This window comes from Homarus americanus, unplaced genomic scaffold (genome assembly GCF_018991925.1).
Source record: "Homarus americanus isolate GMGI-L3 unplaced genomic scaffold, GMGI_Hamer_2.0 scaffold11794, whole genome shotgun sequence".
NCBI classification, from domain to species: domain Eukaryota; kingdom Metazoa; phylum Arthropoda; class Malacostraca; order Decapoda; family Nephropidae; genus Homarus; species Homarus americanus.
Window position 1 is genome coordinate 1,035,144 of NW_024739301.1, and position 19,981 is coordinate 1,055,124.

The 19,981-nt window shown below is 38.5% G+C and overlaps 1 protein-coding gene across 1 annotated transcript in view; it reads right to left on the reverse strand.

Annotated features, from left to right (window-relative positions):
- The window catches only part of LOC121874496, a 33,860-nt gene that overhangs the window by 1,827 nt on the left and 12,052 nt on the right, over positions 1-19,981 (reverse strand). Inside the window, exons 2-5 of the mRNA XM_042378641.1 lie at positions 18,299-18,494; positions 14,800-14,951; positions 11,609-11,824; positions 5,554-6,457 (exon numbers count right to left, since the gene is read on the reverse strand). Coding sequence (XP_042234575.1) covers positions 5,554-6,457; positions 11,609-11,824; positions 14,800-14,951; positions 18,299-18,494 — 1,468 coding nt within the window. The remainder of the gene's footprint in view (positions 1-5,553; positions 6,458-11,608; positions 11,825-14,799; positions 14,952-18,298; positions 18,495-19,981) is intronic.

The following is a 19,981-nucleotide window of genomic DNA, read 5'->3' on the forward strand; positions in this document are numbered from 1 at the left end:
CATCAGAACTTAAAAAGGGCGGAAACTGCAGCAAACCTATTGGCCCATACTAGGCAGTCCCGTTAACACCCAACACCTATCGCTGCTATATCCATCCAACCTATATTTGAAGCTACCCAGAGTGTTTGAGCTAATGATGTACTATATTCTAAAATAAATAAATAAATCAACAGGAAAATCCAAACAGCTAAAAAAACGACAATTAAACAATTTTATTTAAATTGTTCAAAGATTTGCATAAAAATGGGGAAGTGCTCCTGAAATCCCATTCAGGTATGCCTCACTATACAAATGGGTTAGATTACTGAGTAACCATTTATTAAATGAATTTTCATATAGTAAATAAAAGAACATGGGAAAATTAGGGCTTTGTCACCCAAAAACAATGAAAATGATTGATGAACAACAGAAAAAACTACCTAATGAATGATAAATATTAAACTACAGTGACCCCTCGTTTAACGAACTCAATCCGTTCCCGTGTGCCCAGCCATCTTCTCTACTAATGTAAGTGTTAAAAAACCTAATATTATTGATATTTCTCTTAATTATTAATTGTGTGTGCATACCATCATAAAATTAAGAAGTTATTTTTACTACAACGTAGGTATTGTGTCTGAAAAAGTGGAGTTTAGGGGTCGGCCCGGTCTCTATTTCAATTAATCCCATATGTTATGTTGTTCACTTTACGCGGGCCGCCGTGGGTTGAATTAACAGCGTAAAGTGAGGGTTCACTGTATGTATGTATATATATATATATATATATATATATATATATATATATATATATATATATATATATATATATATATATATATATATATATATATATATATATATATATATACAGGTATATATATATTTCATGTAGGTCCACAATGAAAATGTGGATAAGATAAATCTTGATGTCTTGAATAAAGACGAAAGCTGAGGTGCTCCGTTGTTCCCCGTTTCCCGTGTGATTTTATCAATATATATATATATATATTCCATTTTAGCATGGAGTATTTAGAAAACTTTTGTGTGGATTTGCTCCTGTAGCCATAGTTCTCTAATATATATAGACAGTGCTGTACCAGTAAATGTGAGGAATAAATAAAAATAATACCAATAAATAATTAACAACAAAAAATATTGTATTGCCAAACCAATAAATAAAAACCAAATGAAAGTTTAACAGTCGCCATTTGCCTATACCTCCTGGTTCACCATAGCAATGCAGACGCTATTTCCACAGATTCCCACCCACACGTCCCGCCTCCTCCCGCTTCCCCCATTGAGACAGCTAACTTGTGAGCAAAGAAATGTATATTCCTTTTATGTGTTTGCCCTTAGGACCATATTTTCTTTTACTTTTTTGCAATATGCATGTAGGATGGTGTGCGCATGTAACTGAGTAAAAATAAATGAAGACTGTTAGGTATACAGTATCTATGCAAAAATACAAAATTAAAAACAACCATAACAACAGTCCAGAGTCCAGAAATGGTTACTGCTTAGCTGCCTCTGAAGACGTTAATCGACTCTGGTTATTTTCCACGCTTCACAGGAAAATTTCCATGAATCTAATGATGCAACTCGCACGAGCTGTATTTATTTATGCAAACACCACTGTACACGTACGGTATTGTTCATCCTGTAAAACAAAATAATGTATACTACTGTACTACTACACTGTATATACTGTACTCACCAGCAGACATTGTTCACTCAGCTGACTCTAATCACTTCTTAACACTTGAGATGGAGGTTGGGTGGGAGATTTGTGGGTTATGTTACTGACCTGACCTGATGCAATATCAGGTCACCCATACAGTATACAGTACTATACTGCATAGTATTTCATTTACTTTTTCACAATATGTATTTAGGATGGTGTGTGCATGTAAATGAGTAAAAATAAATGAAGAAAGTTACGTATATCTACCCGAAAATACAAGTTAAAAACAACCGTAACACCTCACAGGTTGTTCCAGTAGCCTGGTGGTAGCAGTGACGAGTCTAACCTCGCTACACTGCCATGATTAATCACTGATAAGCATCATTATATCAGTAAACACTAATAATAACAGTAAATCCAGTGATATATGGCAAGGAGGGAGGTGAGTTAAGTGCAGACGACACTCAACTTACTCCTCTTACCCGCACCAATTGCCAGGCATACGATCGAAATAAGTATGGGAGAAATACATATCTCTTAGTCTAATTTGAAAACTGTGACGGGCACAGTGATAAACAAATTATAAAACCATGCATTTACCTACGATAACATAATCAGAAACATTGTATCATTACTAGAGTGAATGAAATAATATTCCACAAACAACAATTGTCAACTGTTTATGTTTCCCACCTCCTCAGGCACCTGTGTCCAGCGCGAATGACTAGTCAACCAGCACCCACGGGCCTAAAATGTTCTGTGCTCTGTTTTGGGAATGCTTCTTAGCCCAGAACCCCCAAATTTTTTTCAGAATCTCCTGAAATCCAGATTTACCGGTTCCGAATCTTCGAGGGTTAACTGTACAGTATATACAGCTCCTCCCCGACTTACGACCACCCCCACTGACGACCTGCCTCAGTCGTACCAAAATTTTGTCAAATTACGTATTTTCGAGTCCCAAAGTCAGTGATTGCGCTATGTACTGAAAATTTTTTCGTTTGTACTTCACTTTAAAATGGCTGGCAAGCTCAAAAGTGAGAGTTTTGTGGTACTGAGAAGAAAAAGAGACACCCATTTTAGATTTTATAAGTATTATTTAAGCATTTTCAACTTACGACCTGGATTTGGGTCCCTAACCCCATCATAAGTCGGGGAGGAGCTGTACACAGTGATATCCCCTGTTAGCCGGAACAATTGGCACCGTGCACTTCCACGGATGAAAGATTTCCGGCTGACCAGACGACTTTCTCAACCCAGAAAAATTCCTTATCCCGGTATCTTTTCTGGTTACTGGGAAAAGTTTCCGAGTAACTAAACTAGACGTCGTGCACAGACAGACACTACCCCACTTCCCTTAAAAAAAATTTTTCATAAAATGTCACTGAATTGACTTGGCAGAATATAACTTACATTGCTGGAATTCTTGTAAGACAGTGATTAATTTGAGTATAAGCATCACATAGTTTGCACTAGACATATAAAATTTAGTAATTATTTAGCACATTTGAGTACTGTACAAATTTGCCCTTAGCTCAATTATTTCTTTTACTTTTTTCATAATATGTATTTAGGATGGTGTGTGCATGTAAATGAATAAAAATAAATGAAGTTACATACAGTATATCTACCCGAAAATATGAGTTGAAAAACTTGAACTCAAATGTACTAAACTAAAGAACTAAAATGTTTATCTCTTGTGCAAACTATGTGGTGTACTCAGATTAATCACTATCTTACAAGGATTCCAGCAATGCAAGTTAAATTCTGCTAAGTAAGTCTGTGACATTTTATAAGATAAAAACTTTAAGTCTAAAAGTACCTTCTCCCTGGCTGGGAGGGAAGTTAGGTGTCCTCTCGTAATTTTGTCCTGACTACAGGGGGTGCCGGCATAAATGAAGTTGTATATTATAGCAAAGACAGGTACTTTTCCACTCCCATGGAGCTGTGGGGGATTAATGGTTTTCATGTAACTGACATGACCTGATGCAATGTCAGGTGGGGGATTAGTGGTCTAATGTTACTGACCTTTTGATGGAATGTCAGGTCACCCGTTGTTGGGTGGGAGATTAATGGGTCTCATGACCTGAAGATGTCTTGAATAAACACGAAGGCTAAAGTATTTTTAGGGAGATTGTGATAAGTATAAATGAGCAAAGTTGTATCCCTTCAACATTAAGTTACATAACATTTTAAAATATGGGATGAGAAAGCAGAAAGGTGTGAGTAATTAAAGAGATGGAGTGGAAAGGAGTGTTGCCAAGTGCTCCTCAAGAGCTGATATATAACTCAGTACCACAGAGTCACACATACATAAGACCCTCATTTCTCATGCTTGCTGTCTTCATTCCTCTGTTGGGGGTGTGTGAGAGGTGTTGGAGTGTGTGTGAGTGGTTGTTGGAGAGTATGTATGCAGGTGATGTTGGGGGTGTGTGTGTGTGTGTGATGTTGGGGTGTGGTTGATGTGATGAGGTGTGGTGTTGGGGGGTGAGATTTGTTGGAGGGTGAGGTGGTGTTGGAGGGTGAGGTGGGTGTTGGGGGTGAGGTGGTGTGGGGGTGAGGTGAGGTGGTGTTGGAGGTGAGGTGGTGTTGGGGTGGGGTGGTGATGGAGGTTGGTGGTGGAGGGTGAATTGGTGTTGGAGGTGAGGTGGTGTTGGGGTGAGGTGGTGGTGTTGGAGGGTGTGGGTGGTGTTGGGGTGGGAGGTGGTGTTGGGGGTGGGGTGGTGTTGGAGGTGGGGTGAGGTGGTGTTGGGGTGGGGTGGGGTGTTGGAGGGTGGGGGTGTGGAGGTGAGGGTGGTGTTGGAGGTGGGGTGGTGTTGGGGTGGGTGGGGTTGGGGTGGTGGGGTGGTGTTGGAGGGTGAGGTGGTGTTGGAGGTGGGGTGGTGTTGGAGGATGAGGGTGGTGTTGGAGGGTGAGGGTGGTGTTGGGGGGTGAGGGTGGTGTTGCCAAGTCTCACAACTGACAAGAAGTAAAACCTGAGCTCAACTAAGTTTATGTGGCCTGCTGGTAGACCTAAGGTAACAGATGGACAACTCTAAGGAAGAAATTTAACCCAACCCAGGAAAGGAACTGTCCGGTGTTCAAAGTTCTCTGGTTTTCTGAAATTCAGAATTGAGGTTTTGTACCTGTACAGTTGGGTCTTCATTTACGCGGTCAATTGAACCCAAAGAGTACCGCGTAAAACGAGAAACGCGTAAATGAAATAACAGAACATATGGGATTAATTGAAATAGAGACTGGGCCGACCCCCAAACTCCACTTATTCCGACACAATACGTACCTTGTAGTCAAAATAACATCTTAATTTTATGATGGTATGCACACACAATTAATAATTAAGAGAAATATCAATAATATTAGGTTTTTTAACACTTACATTCATAGAAAAGATGGCTGGGCACACGGGGATGGGGGGTTGGTTCCGAGGCAGAGGGCAGATTATTGGCCGTCACCTGTATCACTTGTATCAATTGTATCACTATCCACCACAGAGGCTTGCAGGGCCTCTTTGTCAAACCCCTCAAAGTCCATATAAGTCCATATCCTTACTATCACTGACTTGGGCTGGCTGTGGTGGGTGGCGGGTGAAGAACTCAGTAATGTTTTGATGACTGGGCGACCTTGTGTGCACCCTGCCTGCGCCGCTTCCCGCGTAAATGACCAAATTTGCCGCGTAAATCAAGCATTTCAATTCTGGCAAGGCACCGTGTAAATGTCAAAACGCGTAAACCAAAACCGCGTAAATCCAGACTCAACTGTACTACCATAACATAAGTAATACAGGTGTTATTCTTGAAGGTGTCCATAATCCAATCTATGTCACAAAGTTCTAAATATAAACAAGTAATAAAAACTAATTTCTTACATCTTACAGACAGATAAAATCAGACACTAACCTTCTCCAACTACGTCGTCCCCGTTGTCAAATAAACTTGCTTCTGATGCCGTGTCAGGCTTGTTCGGTGTCGTCCCATGAGATGGATTGACAGAAGGATGTCTATCTTTCATTTTCATCTTAAACGCTTGTTGTTTTTCTCTCTGTCTCCTCTTTCTTTCACTCTTATATTCATCCACTTCGTTACTGTTGGACTTTGATATTGGAGAGTGTACAATCATATCTTTGGTAAAACCAATAAATGAGTTAGGTGAATTTTCTCTTTCCTTTGTTATTTCTTTAAGTCCTGTCATATTCTTGAGATAATTATTGGTACAGTCTGTTACCTGCTGAATGGTGAGTTTCAGTGATGCCTCAGCAGGGTCACCAGCTACTGTACCTTGTGAAGTGTCCTTTACTGAAGATTTTACTTCATCCACAGTTGGTTCATTTAAGGGTGTGCTTTTATTTAGTACTGAGGGAGATGAAATTTTACTGATATCACAAGATTTATTCTTGATCAATGAACACTCTGCTTGTACAGATAAACTTGAAGTTTTACGTTTATGAAGACTTAGATTCTCTACTGGGGGTTCATTTTTTTTAGTTAGCGGAAGACTGTTATTTAATACTGAAGGGGAACCAGAATTTTTTTTTAGAGGTAAACTTTGGTTATGTATTAAATATTGCTTCTCTGTACTGATTGACTTTTCCATTCTTTCAAGTTTCACAATAAGTTTTGGTACTTTATTACCGTTTCTCATTTGTGAAGATGCCTTGACATCATTAAGTGATACTTCTGCATTATTAAGTTCACTGTTTGATAGTCCTGTATGGGATGAGATATTACTGACTTCACCTGGAGTAGTGTCTGACATGCTGGGAATGTGCTCTTTTGTTGCTCTTGAACCACTAACCTGACAGTTCTGAAAAAGGATCACTTTGTTATATTGTGCACAATTAAATTAACCTGGCCTTTGATTCATAAAACAAACACTAGCTGTCGATGATATTGCCTCCCCCACTACAGTACTGTACAGAACAGGTACATGAAGCTTACCAGGAACAGTGAACATAATAATGGGTGATTACAATGAGCTCCCAATTTTATACATTTACTGTAATTTAAAAAAATAAATAAATATAAAAGCTACAACTAAAACTAAAATATTTTAATAAATAAAAAAATATATATTATTTTCAACCTATAGAAATTTAACCTCTTCACTATGAAGACAGCATTTTTAATATTTTATTTGGCTAATGCCAGATGATTTTATTCAGCTCAGAGAACACCCAGTATACAAGTACAAGGGTTAATATGAGTTCCTCTTGTGGTTATGCCAACAGAAAGAGGGTACTGTTTCCCTTCATACATTTGCACCATAACATCCTGAACTTTTCTAACAGCCTCACGTATCCTTTCCTTCATATTTTCCAAAGGAAAAAATTCAAGGGGACTCAGATCAGGTGATTGTGTAGCCAAGGAATGAGTCTCTCCCCCCACCACCATGCTTGATCCAACATTCAGGCAAGTGTTCCTTCAAGCATGTTGTACTTGTCAATACTTTATACTATACTAAAAATTAAAATTTCCTAACAATTTTGCCACTAGTTTTTCACTGTAGCGTTATTTTTCACAAAACTGCTTAATATAGGGGAAGATCATTCGTAATCAACTGTTAAAACAAAAAAGGAGAAATTTACATGTCTATAATAAACCTACTTATCCTAACTCTAGTTGAGTCAGGTAATGTAAATCAACATCTGAGATAGAGTAAATCTACACAACTACAGAATTACTTAACAGTTCACCTCTCATCCACTGATATTTGATCAGACATAAGAATTCAGCTGGAAAATATGGAAATCAAACTCAGTCAATCAAAAATAAACCACATCCAATGCTTAAGCAAAGTAACTTTTTCTTTAATCCAAAATGCAAAATGTCGCCCAAAAATAAACAAGAAAAACTGGAAATGATGCAGCTCCCCAAACCACCTAAAATTATTTAGACTATTACCCGGTACAGTGCAATTCCTTTTACCTGAACTCATCAGGACTAATGATGGTTCAGATACCTACACAAGAGCATGCAATAATTTATGTTAGGTCAAAATTCGGTTCAGCGACAGCTTGACCCACTGGGAAGGGGGAAAAAACTGGGGATGGTGGTGGCCTGTGAGATGGCATGTTGCCATTGTTACATGTACAGTCAGTACTCCAATAACACAACAGTTGCATTCCCGAAAAACACTGCGGTATAAAAAAATCGCGTTATAGTAGCCAATGTTTCAATGGGAATTAAGGGGTTAAGGAGTACAGTAGTAGGTTTAAGAACACCAACATGGGACCCACTTTTCACCTTTATTCTCATATTATTATTAATTGTTGTTTGATTTTAAAATAAGTGTGTGCATTCTTTAACACAGTGCTGTACTGTAAAATATATGAGTTACAGTGTGCTAGTCTACGTCGCTAATCAGTAGAACACGTAGCCACGAAGGACGGTGGGCTTGAGTAAACACTTTCAGTGATAAAACCTTTTTAAATTAAAACATTAACCATAAAAAATGTAAATAAGCCTTTAAAAATGTTTTAACACTCACCACAAGAAGAGAAGATAGCTGCTTGAGGCAAATGATGGAGGTGATGGAGGAGCTGGATCAATCTGATGATGACGGCAAGTGTTTAAGCGACTGGAGTGTAGAGGAAGATGGTGGCGGGGGAATACGTGCATGAAAAAATGTTGAACCACCCATTGATGTTCATGCCACTGATTCTGCAAGATTATTGATTGATTTTGAACAATATATTGATGGATTTTCTTCTGTGTGGTCTGCCATTTTTTTTTTCGTTGGGTTCCAAGTAGGGTGCCAGCTGAGCCTTTACTCCTTAGACAATCAACACAGTGCTGTTGTGAATTCATGTGGTGGTGGTTCTTCAGCATCATCTACATCATCCTCACATCCTGCAATTGCCTCACAGCCAATTGTTGAAATTCTTCCATTTAAAGTTTCTCCCTATGGGACTCCAGCAGCTCCTCAACATCTCCTTCCTCCACTTCATTAAATCCTTCTTGTCCTGCTAGGGCTACACACTGGCATTGGAATTACTGCAATTGTTCAGACTGCCCCACAAGCCCCAAAAGTCATGAAAAACATGATGTCAATTGCATTCTTCCTGTTGAAAAACTTCCAGAGCTCCCTCACACTGGGCTCATTGTCTCCGTCAGTTGCCTTTATCAACTTGGCAAAGGTGCGCCTGAGATAGTAGGCTTTGAAGACAGCAATCAGTCTTTGGTCCATTGGCTGCAACAAAGAGGTTGTGTTTGGTGGCAAATATTTTCACTTATATCAGTAGCAAAAGATGGATAGTTGGGAGTGTTGTCTAGAAGTAATTTAATCTTTAAGTCTTGATTTTTCTTCTGACTACAATTTTGAAGGTCAGCATGAAGAGTTTCCAACAAATAGTCACTAAAAATTTGATCAGTCATCCAACCTTTCTTGCAGAATCATAAATGAATGTTTGCCCTAATGAAACCCTTGAGTACACGTGGGTTTGCCGAGTGATACATGAGCACATGTTTCAGCCCATAATCGCCAATAACTTAGGCTCCCAGCATGACGGTGAATCGGTCCTTGGCTGCCTTGAACCCTGGAGCTTTGACCTTGTCCTTAGAGATATAGGTCCTGGAAGGTATCCTTTTCCAATGTAGACTGGTGACTGTGGCATTGTCTGTGTTCGCAGCTTCTCCACTTAACATTATGCAAGTTGAAGAGGCCCTTGAACCATGCAAACCCCCCACTGCTTGCAGTAAATGGTTGAATATCTTCAGGCTCACACTTTGATCTTAATTCCTTTTTCTTTAATGGTTAAGAAACTTGTCTCTGATCGTACCTTAGTCTGGATCTCTATCCACAAACTGAGAAGTTTCCAAGGTCTTCAATTATCTTGGGCCTTCCCCTAATACTCCAACTTGCACTAATTTGTGTTGCAGCAGTACAACTTGCCTTAATTTTTTTTACATTTCCAAGAATAGTGCGGAGCGTGGATTCAGTAAGTCCGGTGTCTTTGATAATGTTGCGTGTCCTTTCACTTCACTCATAACATCTAATTTCTGCTCAAGCATTATAGCTTTTCTTTGTATCACTTGTTGAACACTACCACCAGGACCATAACGCTTAACACTCTTGTCACTCATTGTCACAAAGCAAAAAAGTTAGTAAGCATAAGTAATGTCCACGATCGCATGTCCGATGCTGAAGAAATTTAAACAATACTGCTGGGAGAGTGCGTGGGTACACCGCATCCCCTAGTGTAGTGCTAAACCTCAGGCGACTGCATAACCGCTTTGGTCTATGACAAACATTTTCTCAAATCACATTATAGTCAAATTGCAGTCGCTATGGAAAAGGTGTCCCCTACTAAATTTATCATGCTATAGTCAAATCGCACAGTGAAAAGTTGTGCTACAGGAAAACTTACTGTAATGGAACTATAAAAGTTAGGGAATAATCTTTACAATACAGTACCCTAATGTGGTTTAGAAACAAAGAAAATATAATATAAAACTACAAAACATGAAAAAATGAAGAGCACGGGTGTGTATGTGTGGGAAGTGAACGTATGAGTGGACTAGTGGAGGCAATAGGCTGTAACTGTACTACCAACTCACCCCGATGCAATGTCATGGCACACACACACACACATGTCTAGGAGTCAGCTGGTTGACTGCTCGGTTGAACTGTGTAGCATAGCCCAGATGATGGTTTAAGCCCGGCACACTAATAAACAAAGAGGTTACAGCAACACTGGTGGCAGACATACAAGGGAATGACTTGAGTTGCATTTGGACTGTTGGACTAAATCAAAATTTTAATCAAACAGGACCAATGGGGACAAAAGTTTGGATACCTGAAAGATTCGGATAAAAGGAATTGCACTGTATGTACTTTCACACCATAATTAAAATTAATGTACTGAGCCTTTGGGAACTTATTAACCCCTTCACTACAGGGATGCCACTTTTATTATAGTATTTTGTTTGTTAACACCAGGTGGTTTTATTCAGCAGAAAGGGAACCCCCCACAAGTAGATATATTGAAATAAAATTTCTCACAGATAGAAGGACTGATAAAAAGATGTATGGACTGACAGTACTACTCGTTTATCCCCCTACTTTTGATCACGAGCATAAAAATTGAACACCAAGATGGATTAAGACATACTATGCAGATAATGGATGTAAGTGAAGAAACAGAACAAGAGGAAGGTGAAGACACAGTGTGAGAGAATAATCATATGGCAGACAAGGGGGTAAGTATGAAGATTATGCTCAAACAAATCTGCTGGACAGTGGGATATGTTTACTAAGCTAATAATGCAAGACCTGCTTGGTAACGCTGTCAACCTCCCAAAGTGTGACACTATATATGGGATGTAAGCTCAATTTGGTTCTACTGTATACGTAATTATAAAGCAGAGATATCCAGTGTATAACCATTTTATAGTCAAGTTTCCTATAAAATCTGAAGATAGCAAATGACAGACAAGGGCAGGAAGTTGCACTCTATAAGCTGCTGTAGCACCAGGACTCATTTGGCTCTCTTGACCATGAATGGTGACTTTTGTTTCCAAGACTCCAATTAAGGGGCTTGAGATGCAATGGATGTTTAACTAAATGTTTGATAAGTACCAGTGGTCACTGTGAGTGGTTAGCCTGATTGCATAAGAGTTGATGAGTGCACCTCAGAGGCTGTAATATGTTGGTTAGCTTATATTAGTGATAGTATGGTTAGTTTTGGTTGTGATATTTCAATGTACTGTATTTTTGTACTGCAGAATTTCTGATGAAATTATTAAGTCCAGTGCTTCTTGTTTCCTTTTAGCCTTTTCATACGGTAATTCCTTACATGAGAAAATTTTTTACCAAATGAAATACTGGTGCTATTAAAATTAATGTTTCAATACTTTGTATAAATATTAATCTATTGAACATCTAGAACATGCTTGCAATTTTTTTAGGTGTAAACTATATGATAGCATCAAAATTATTTAAATAGGTAACTCATACCTGTCTCTTTCCACGACTCTCGTCCAAGACTCGTTTACGTGTCTGTGCAAGACCTGTGTGAACATCTTGGTGCAGCAGATCTTTGGAATTAATACCTGGTACAGGGGCAGCTGGAGCTTTGCCAATAAAGCGTAGATAATCCTTGTTACTGAGGCAGTTCCCAAGGGCATTTCCAAAGCTTTTCAGAGCCCTCTTTAAACCATCAGTCACTGCTTCCTATGTTGAGAGAGTGTCCATATTAAAACTCAAAGCCATCCCTTTAACAGGAGGGTTAAAGAATTTCTGTAGAAATTGACTACAGGATATAAACACTGCAAAATGTTATTAGCTAACGAATTGTAATGTACAAGAATGTGGACGTTAGCATCTTTATGAAGCCAGAATTTATACTCTGGAATCCTGTGAATTCTCTATTGGATGGAAAGACATGATATTTACAAGCTTACTAGTACTGGAGGAACATTTTTGGCTGACTCTAAAAGTGATACATCATGATTTTCACACAGTACAGTACAGTACAGTACAGTACATATTCACGTTTCCAAACGTGCTTGGTTCAGGCACCTCTCAGTCGAATAATGAAATTTTCCTGCCATACAAAATGCAAAATCACCATGCACTACTTTGGAATGTCCCTCTACACATGCACTCAATGCTTACAACTGTTAACTGGTTTAGTGGGAGTCAGTGCTTGCCCTATGATTTTATGACCTTGTACAGTACTCAATAAAATGCAACATCTGCTCAACAGTTTCTCACAAGTACAGACCCTCAAATCTGGGACCCTTGGGACCAAGGCTGAACCTAACCAACCAGTAGAGTACTTCAAGTTCTGCTTCCACACACTTACACAAACTCAGCTGAATGTTTGTTTTATTTCTTATATAATAAAATAAAGAAAACATTATTGTGTGCATACAGTACTATAAATAAAAAGAATAATTAAATATTGTATACAGTATTTAGAAGTTATGAGTTTCCTAAAAGTGAGTTTAATGGGTTTGTTAAAGCTCCTAGTGAGTCTTGACATTTACTAGAAGTAGAGTTCATACACCATAAATGTTTTAAGGCCATTTTCCACATTTGTGTGGGTTAGCAGCAATCACCTGATGGCAGCGATTGGGTAAAACCAAAACAGAATCCCCCGCTTACCACCACAAACCCAGGACACCAATGCAGTATATGCAGCAGAGACAAAGGTATGGGCACAGCTCTGGTGACCTGCTTGCCATCAGGCACATTGCAGCAATGTTTTACAGCTGGATGACCTTCCTAACACCAACTCGCATCATGGAAAAAATTATTATTGCCCGATTAAATAAAAAACCTAATGAAGTACAGTACTGTACATTGATTATCATTACTGTATTTATATTAATTTATATCAATATCATTATTGTTTTCACATAGCTTTGGAAATTTTTGTCGATGAAATTAAACCTAAGATTTGAGGTAACTTTTTTTTTTTTTACGGGGAATAGCCCACCCGGGTACAGGTCATCAACACACAACGGGTCCTGGGGGACAAAAAAAATAAGAGTAAAAAAGAAATTAAAAATAGAAGAGAAAAAGACTACAGCTGCTCCCCGACTTACGACCTACTTGACTTATGACCACCTGCATTTACGACCTGCCTCAGTCGTACCAAAATTTTGTCAAATTAAGTATTTTTGAGTCCCAACGTCAGTACACAGAGAAAAATTTTTTTTGTAATTCACTATAAAATGGCTGGCAAGCTTAAAAGTGAGAGTTTTGTGGTGCTGAGAAGAAAAAGAGACACCCATTTTAGACTTTCTATGTATTATTTAAGCATTTTCGACTTACGACCTGGATTTGGGTCCCTAACCCCGCCATAAGTCGGGGAGGAGCTGTATATTAATCTACACCACAAAGATGCCGGAAAACCAGTTTTTGAAGTGAGACAGATTGTAAGAGTATGGAAACACAGAAGGCAGAGCATTCCCCAATTTGGCTGTGTAAGGAAAGAAGGATGTACTATAACAGGTTATTCTAGGGTGACCAATATCCACGAAGAAACGGTAAACACCGCGAGCAATACAAGTGTTACTAGCCCACTGCCTTGCCGGCGGTACACAGGATGCCCAATCCATCGAACATTGCCTGTTAAAGTACCTGTAAAAGAGACAGAGTTAAGCAACATTGCAGCGAAGAGAAAGGGAAGAGAGATTATCGACTAAAGGAGGAGAGTTAATAAGACGAAATGCCTTTGATTCCACCCTATCCAACAGTTGGACAGAAGAGGAGCCACCCCAGATAAGAGAGCAGTACTCCACGTTAGGACTAATGTTGTGGATGTGTGGCTTCCATGACATATTAGAGGAAATGGTGAGGCCTAGCATATCTATTTTAGAATTTGGCAGAATGACTGCAACCTGAAGTGTGATTGGTGAAAGATCTTCTATTTTGGAAAGTGTAATTGGTAAATACTGTGTTTTATTACAATTGAATTTAACCAAATTTCTACCTCCCCATTCGGAGGTGCTGCACGGATCCACATTGATAGAAGAAACGATATCAGCTCTAGAAACAGATCTGGTTTGAGAGTTGTGTAACAATATTGAAGGGATACAACTTAGCTCACTTATACTTATCACAATCTCCCTAAAAATACTTTAGCTTTGTCTTTATTCAAGACATCTTCAGGTTCATGAGACCCACTAATCCCCCACCCAAGAAAGAGTGACCTGACATTCCATCCCTGTAAATTCAGTTGCCCCTGAAGATGTCTTGAATAAAGACGAAAGCTAAGGTGTTCCAGTGTACACTTAGTTGACCGAGAGGTAGCAGTGAACAACACATGCGGTAACAGCAGGACACAGAATGAGCAGCGGAAAGCTCAATTTAGTGGAAATTTCAATTTAATGAACAGGAGTGGCTCGAATTACTGTAGTTTGTTAAATCGAGAAAATACTGTATTTTAATCAATCCATTTAGCTATCTTTCAGGGAACTCTCAACTTCTTAATAGACTGTAATTAGTGTACTTTTTTGTATTTAAAATACTGTATGTAGGCAATGCTATTTTCTTAATTATGGTATCTAATAAGTAAATTAAATAACAATCAATTTGTGTTTGTGATACTGTTGCCAAAATTGTGATCTTGAGAGAAAAAACAAAACAAATACTGTACTGTATATAGAGTATGGCATATCCTCTGCTGAAACACTAACCTTACGAGCCTTTTCTAGTGACAGTGCTTTACTCTTCATTCCCTCACAAACACCATAGCCAATGTCCTCATGAAAAGCTCCATCTTTCAGCTGCACCCGAACTCTTGCACTAACTCCTACATAGTATCTGCCATTGTAGTGGTCGACAAAATCTGAAATAAAGAGATGGTAAAAATAAAAGCCTTTTACTATGAAAAATTACTGTCTCTACCTAAAATGTCAATTCAACCATGGTTTGAAAAGCCTGAGATTTGCCACAAAGATATGTATGAGATGAACAAAACACTCTGGTTACTAAGAGTGTATAGATTTACAGGAAGTCTCCAGGGAATAGCAATTTTGTCAGGCTAAGCATACACAGTTTTGGAGCCACTATTAATTATGGAAGATTAATCATGTTCTACCGAATATTTTGAGGGTCGGTAGAAATGGCATGTTATACTGCATCTTGTAGCAGCACTTGGATGGTGGTTGGTAGTGCAATATTTTCCTCAAAAGACTTTCTATATTTCCCTTCATCAGTTAATGTTGTGTTTGATAAAATTTCTGTTGTGAGGCACAACCTCAGTGATTCCACATTCAATACGGTAAACTCCCTACAACCTGCACTCATTTAATCTGGATCCCCTTGTATGCAAGACTGGGGTCCAGCACCAGACAAGTGTATCGCCAACCCAGTAAACACAACCAAAATCCGATGGGGAAATTCCAAGATATTGCATCATCCTCTGACATATCCCCACCTGCCAAGTGCATGGGTGGGCTAGCTGCTTGGGTAACTTGCACCCATATTTCATATTCTGCTGCCATTGTATACAAGGTGTACAATTACTGTTGTGCAGTGCTGTATGTACCAGGATACAATCAGCAAAAATACAATGCTAAGATGTCAAAAGTAATTCCAGTTATGTATAATGTACTGCACTGTACATTCACTAAGTGTGAAAGTGCCGTATGTACAGTTGCCAGCAAAATTCTTCCCACAACTTGCTACACAGGGCTGTGGGAGAACTTTTGCTGGCAACTGCACATGAAAATGGAAAGACTGGAACACCTTACCTTTCATCTTTATTCAAGACATCTTTAGGTCAGGTCAGGCAAATAATGTGAGACCCACCCACCCACCCCACCTCCACCACAAATAAAAGAAGAGCTTATTCATTGATTATGCTACTAGTGAAATGTTTAATTGATAATACTGTACTACTAATGATCAAAGATAATAAATACTGTGCATTTCAAAATGGCAAGTGTCTATTCCTATGATCCACAAATAATGACTGATATACAATGGGTGACCTGACAATGCATTAGGTCAGGTCAGTGACATGAAACCCAATAATCCCCTACCACACCTCCATCACAAGTGTTAAGACATAAAAAGTTATTAGTTACATATACTGTACTGTGCTGTACATTAAGCAGAGTGGACAGTATATGCCTAATGTAAACTCAAGATGACGGCATATGCTGGTGAGTACAATACAGTATATAGTATGCGAGGCCCGACACAAATAAACGAGACTAATGCTGTAACTTTTTATTTACCAAATTAAGAAAATCAACTGTGATCGCCTTTAAAGTAGTTCCCTTCTGAGTTGACACACAGTTGCATATGATGCTGCTACAGTTCAAAGCAATTCAGCAGATCATGTTCTGTAAGGCTGTTGAGGAGCTCCGTCGTTTTGGCTTTCACCTCTTCTACCGACAAAAAATTGGTTCCTTTGAGCACGGACTTGATCTTTGGGAAGAGGTAGAAGTCGCAGTGAGCCAAGTCTGGCGAATAGGGTGGGTGCTCAAGCACAGTGATGTTTTTATTGGCTAAAAACTGCTTCACACACAAAGCATTGTGGGTTGGTGCATTGTTCATCTGACAGCATTTTTGGAACCATTTATTGTTTTTGGATATTAATACCATGTATTATTACAGTGTTTTTTTCATTACTGTTACCCATCCTTGATATTATGCCCCCATTGGGGTAAAGATTCGTTAGGTGACCGTAATGGGAAATCAATAACTAAAATATGTTTTGCATATGTGTTTCATGAGGATTTAAAAATAATATGACCTTCACTTTCATTGCTGATATATATATATGTTGATATGATAATGATGTACAGAATGTGGACAGGGCTTTAAAGAGAAAATGTGGGGTTCAAACAAACAAACAAACCACACACACACACACTAAACAAACCTACCTCAATTAACCAATGGAGGAGTTTTAAGTGATTCTCTCCTTGTTTTTGCATATTTTTAGTGTGTTTATCATGAGGAAGCCATAACAAATGAATAATTCTAGAATTAATTTTTTTGCAAACAAAAGAAGAAATGCATTGTGAATGAAACCATGAACACAAAATCAATTTATGCTCCTTCATCGGTTAAATAAGGTAATATTTTTGTAAATATAGGTATCATTTTAGGTTAAGAAAAGTTAAATCAGGTTCTCAAAGGTTTGATTGGTTTTAACCACACATTTTCCCTCATCTTCAAAGCCCTGCCAAACCATCATTGTTGGTAGTGGAAGTGGGTAACATCTCCATAAATAAACATCGGTTACAAAAATAAAGGTCATAATCCTTTAAATCACTAAGAAAAAATAAGAAAAACCTACAGTGCTTTGGTTATTCATTTCCCATTATGATCACTAACGAATCTTTGCAACCTGCAGTCCTACAGACTAGTACTGTATTCGTGGCACGGTGTTTGTTGAGGAACACTCATCATCAACTGAGATTATTATACACTTGTAAATAGCCAACAACCTTGGAATGTATTTGAAAATTAGACTTTCTCACCAACAAACTCATTTCCTATCAGTTTTGAATTATATCTCAATAATGTATATCAAAATTTGGATGGTGAAAAGTTATATATCCATTGGGACTGGCATAGGGTGGGTACCCCCTTCCTGATGAATTGTTCCAACGATTACGATAGGAGACCCAATCAACCAGGAGCACCTCTGGGCCTGTAATTGTTTCTGAATAACGAAACACAATGATTCTCCCGATCGGTCTGTTGGTGTAGTGACTGTGAATACGGACGTATGATGTAACAAGTCAAATGTAATATTGTACATCTGAAAATGATACAATTACAGTACTGGTACAATCCTACATAGAATAAAAACCAAAGAAACTATCCTGCTTGTGATGACTGAATAGTTGAGAACATCCATTCTAGCCATACTATACAGTACTGAACCATCTTTCTGTTACAAAATAATATTATTATGGAACACTCACAATATGGATGAGTACAGTAATCTATTTGGTTCAGGTCAAAGGCCATGAACCGAGGCCCATAAGTACTACCTGTACCATTATTGAGTTGTTGCAAAACTACAAGTCCCCAAATTTGCACATTCCATTTTTACCCTGTTCCAAAATGACCTGTAAGTGCAGCAAAGACTCATTGATATACTGTACTGTATATCAGGTTTCAACTGTACAGTTCTGATGTAAACTAAAATGGCTTTGCAAAAATTCTTACCAATAGTCTGGTTTGTAACTGAATGGCTCCAGCCATTGAAACCAAAAATTTCATTTGCGAGGCTCACGAGTCGCCAGCCTTCAATATATGCTATGCGTTGGGCTCCTGCTCCAGGTCGCTGACTGATGAAGGATGGTCCAAGCTTCTGCCGCAAGACATTTTGGATGGCTGCTTGCTCATCTCCAGTGAACTGTGTCTGTAATGAAATAATAACTACTGTATACAGAATTCATATCATCAAAGTATTACTATCATTATTAATTAGTTTCTACAAAATAATCCAGTTACCCTGTAATGTGTTTGCATTGGGTTTGATTCATTTCAAATTCACATACAGTGAGTTCTGCTATAACGCGTGTTTTGATAACGCGAATTTGCTCTAACGCGATTTATGAATTCGGAACAATATTTGTATAACGCGATCGCTTGTTTGCTATAACGCGATTTTTGCTTACTATTTCTCCAATTTTGTGGTATTAACTGTGAATATGGTAAAGAAGAATATCTCCAAAAAGCATTCTGATGATAGAATTCCCGGTGATTATCGTAAAAGAAAGGATATAACACTTGAAGAGAAGCTTGATGTTATCAACCTCAAAATCACCCTTCTCCCCCATCAAGTTACATTCATATTTTTTCAAGGTAAAGTGTTAAATTTACTGTATGATTTCATTATTAGATATGAATGTAACATTTATTTAGACTGTGCTATCCTTTGTGTTAGGCTAACTACTAAATTTTTTCGATTTCGAGTAATCTGCACCTAACCCTATTTTCTCCATAAGCCCTGTTATTTCTATTACGCGATTTTCTATAACACGATATTTTACAAGAACACAATTATCGCGTTATAGCAGAACTACCTGTACCATGGTGTTTCATTCTACATATGAACTCAATTAAAGAAGATAGGTTTCTCAGTTCTTCTAAGATTCACTTGCCAAAGATGCTTATCATCCCCCCCCCCTTTTACTGCTTTGATAGCGACGATAGCCACTGGCTTCTTTACCCCCAATGTTCCTGGTGAGTTTGTCCTTCACTGTCCAATACAGTACAGTGTATTAGCACAAGAGGCAGCCTACAATATTTGGTCGCGTCACACTGGATAACACCCATCTCACATCCAGCCCAGGGATTGAACCCAGAATACAAAGGTGAGAGGCAAACACCTTACCATTGTACAGTTGCAGAAATGTGTTCCTACACCCTTTATGGTAACCTGTGTCTCCAAACAACCAACCTATATGACTTACAGCAAACCTATCCACCAATCACATCCATCGTTACATGACCAATACCCATTTTCATTCATAAATAGTGATATTACAACTACAGTACGACGTTGCCATTTGGAGACATGGGTTACCACAAGAGGCATAGGAACACATTTCCACAACTGTACCAACACCCCTTTTTATCAATACTGTACATGTAAAACATAGAAGAAAATAAAGAAGCTCTTGAGTTACTGGTAAATGTACAGTAGCTAACAAAACACTCTCAGTACAACTGGTAGCACTCCTGTACTCGTACAGACATTCAGAACGTGTTACAAATTTCAGTCTCCCATCCCATGTTCAATAAAGCAAGGCACACCAAAATGTTACTTATATGCAAGAATTTTGGCCTTCACGCATGTTTATGTTGTCTGTGTTTTCTCAAATGCTATCAGATGTGTACAGG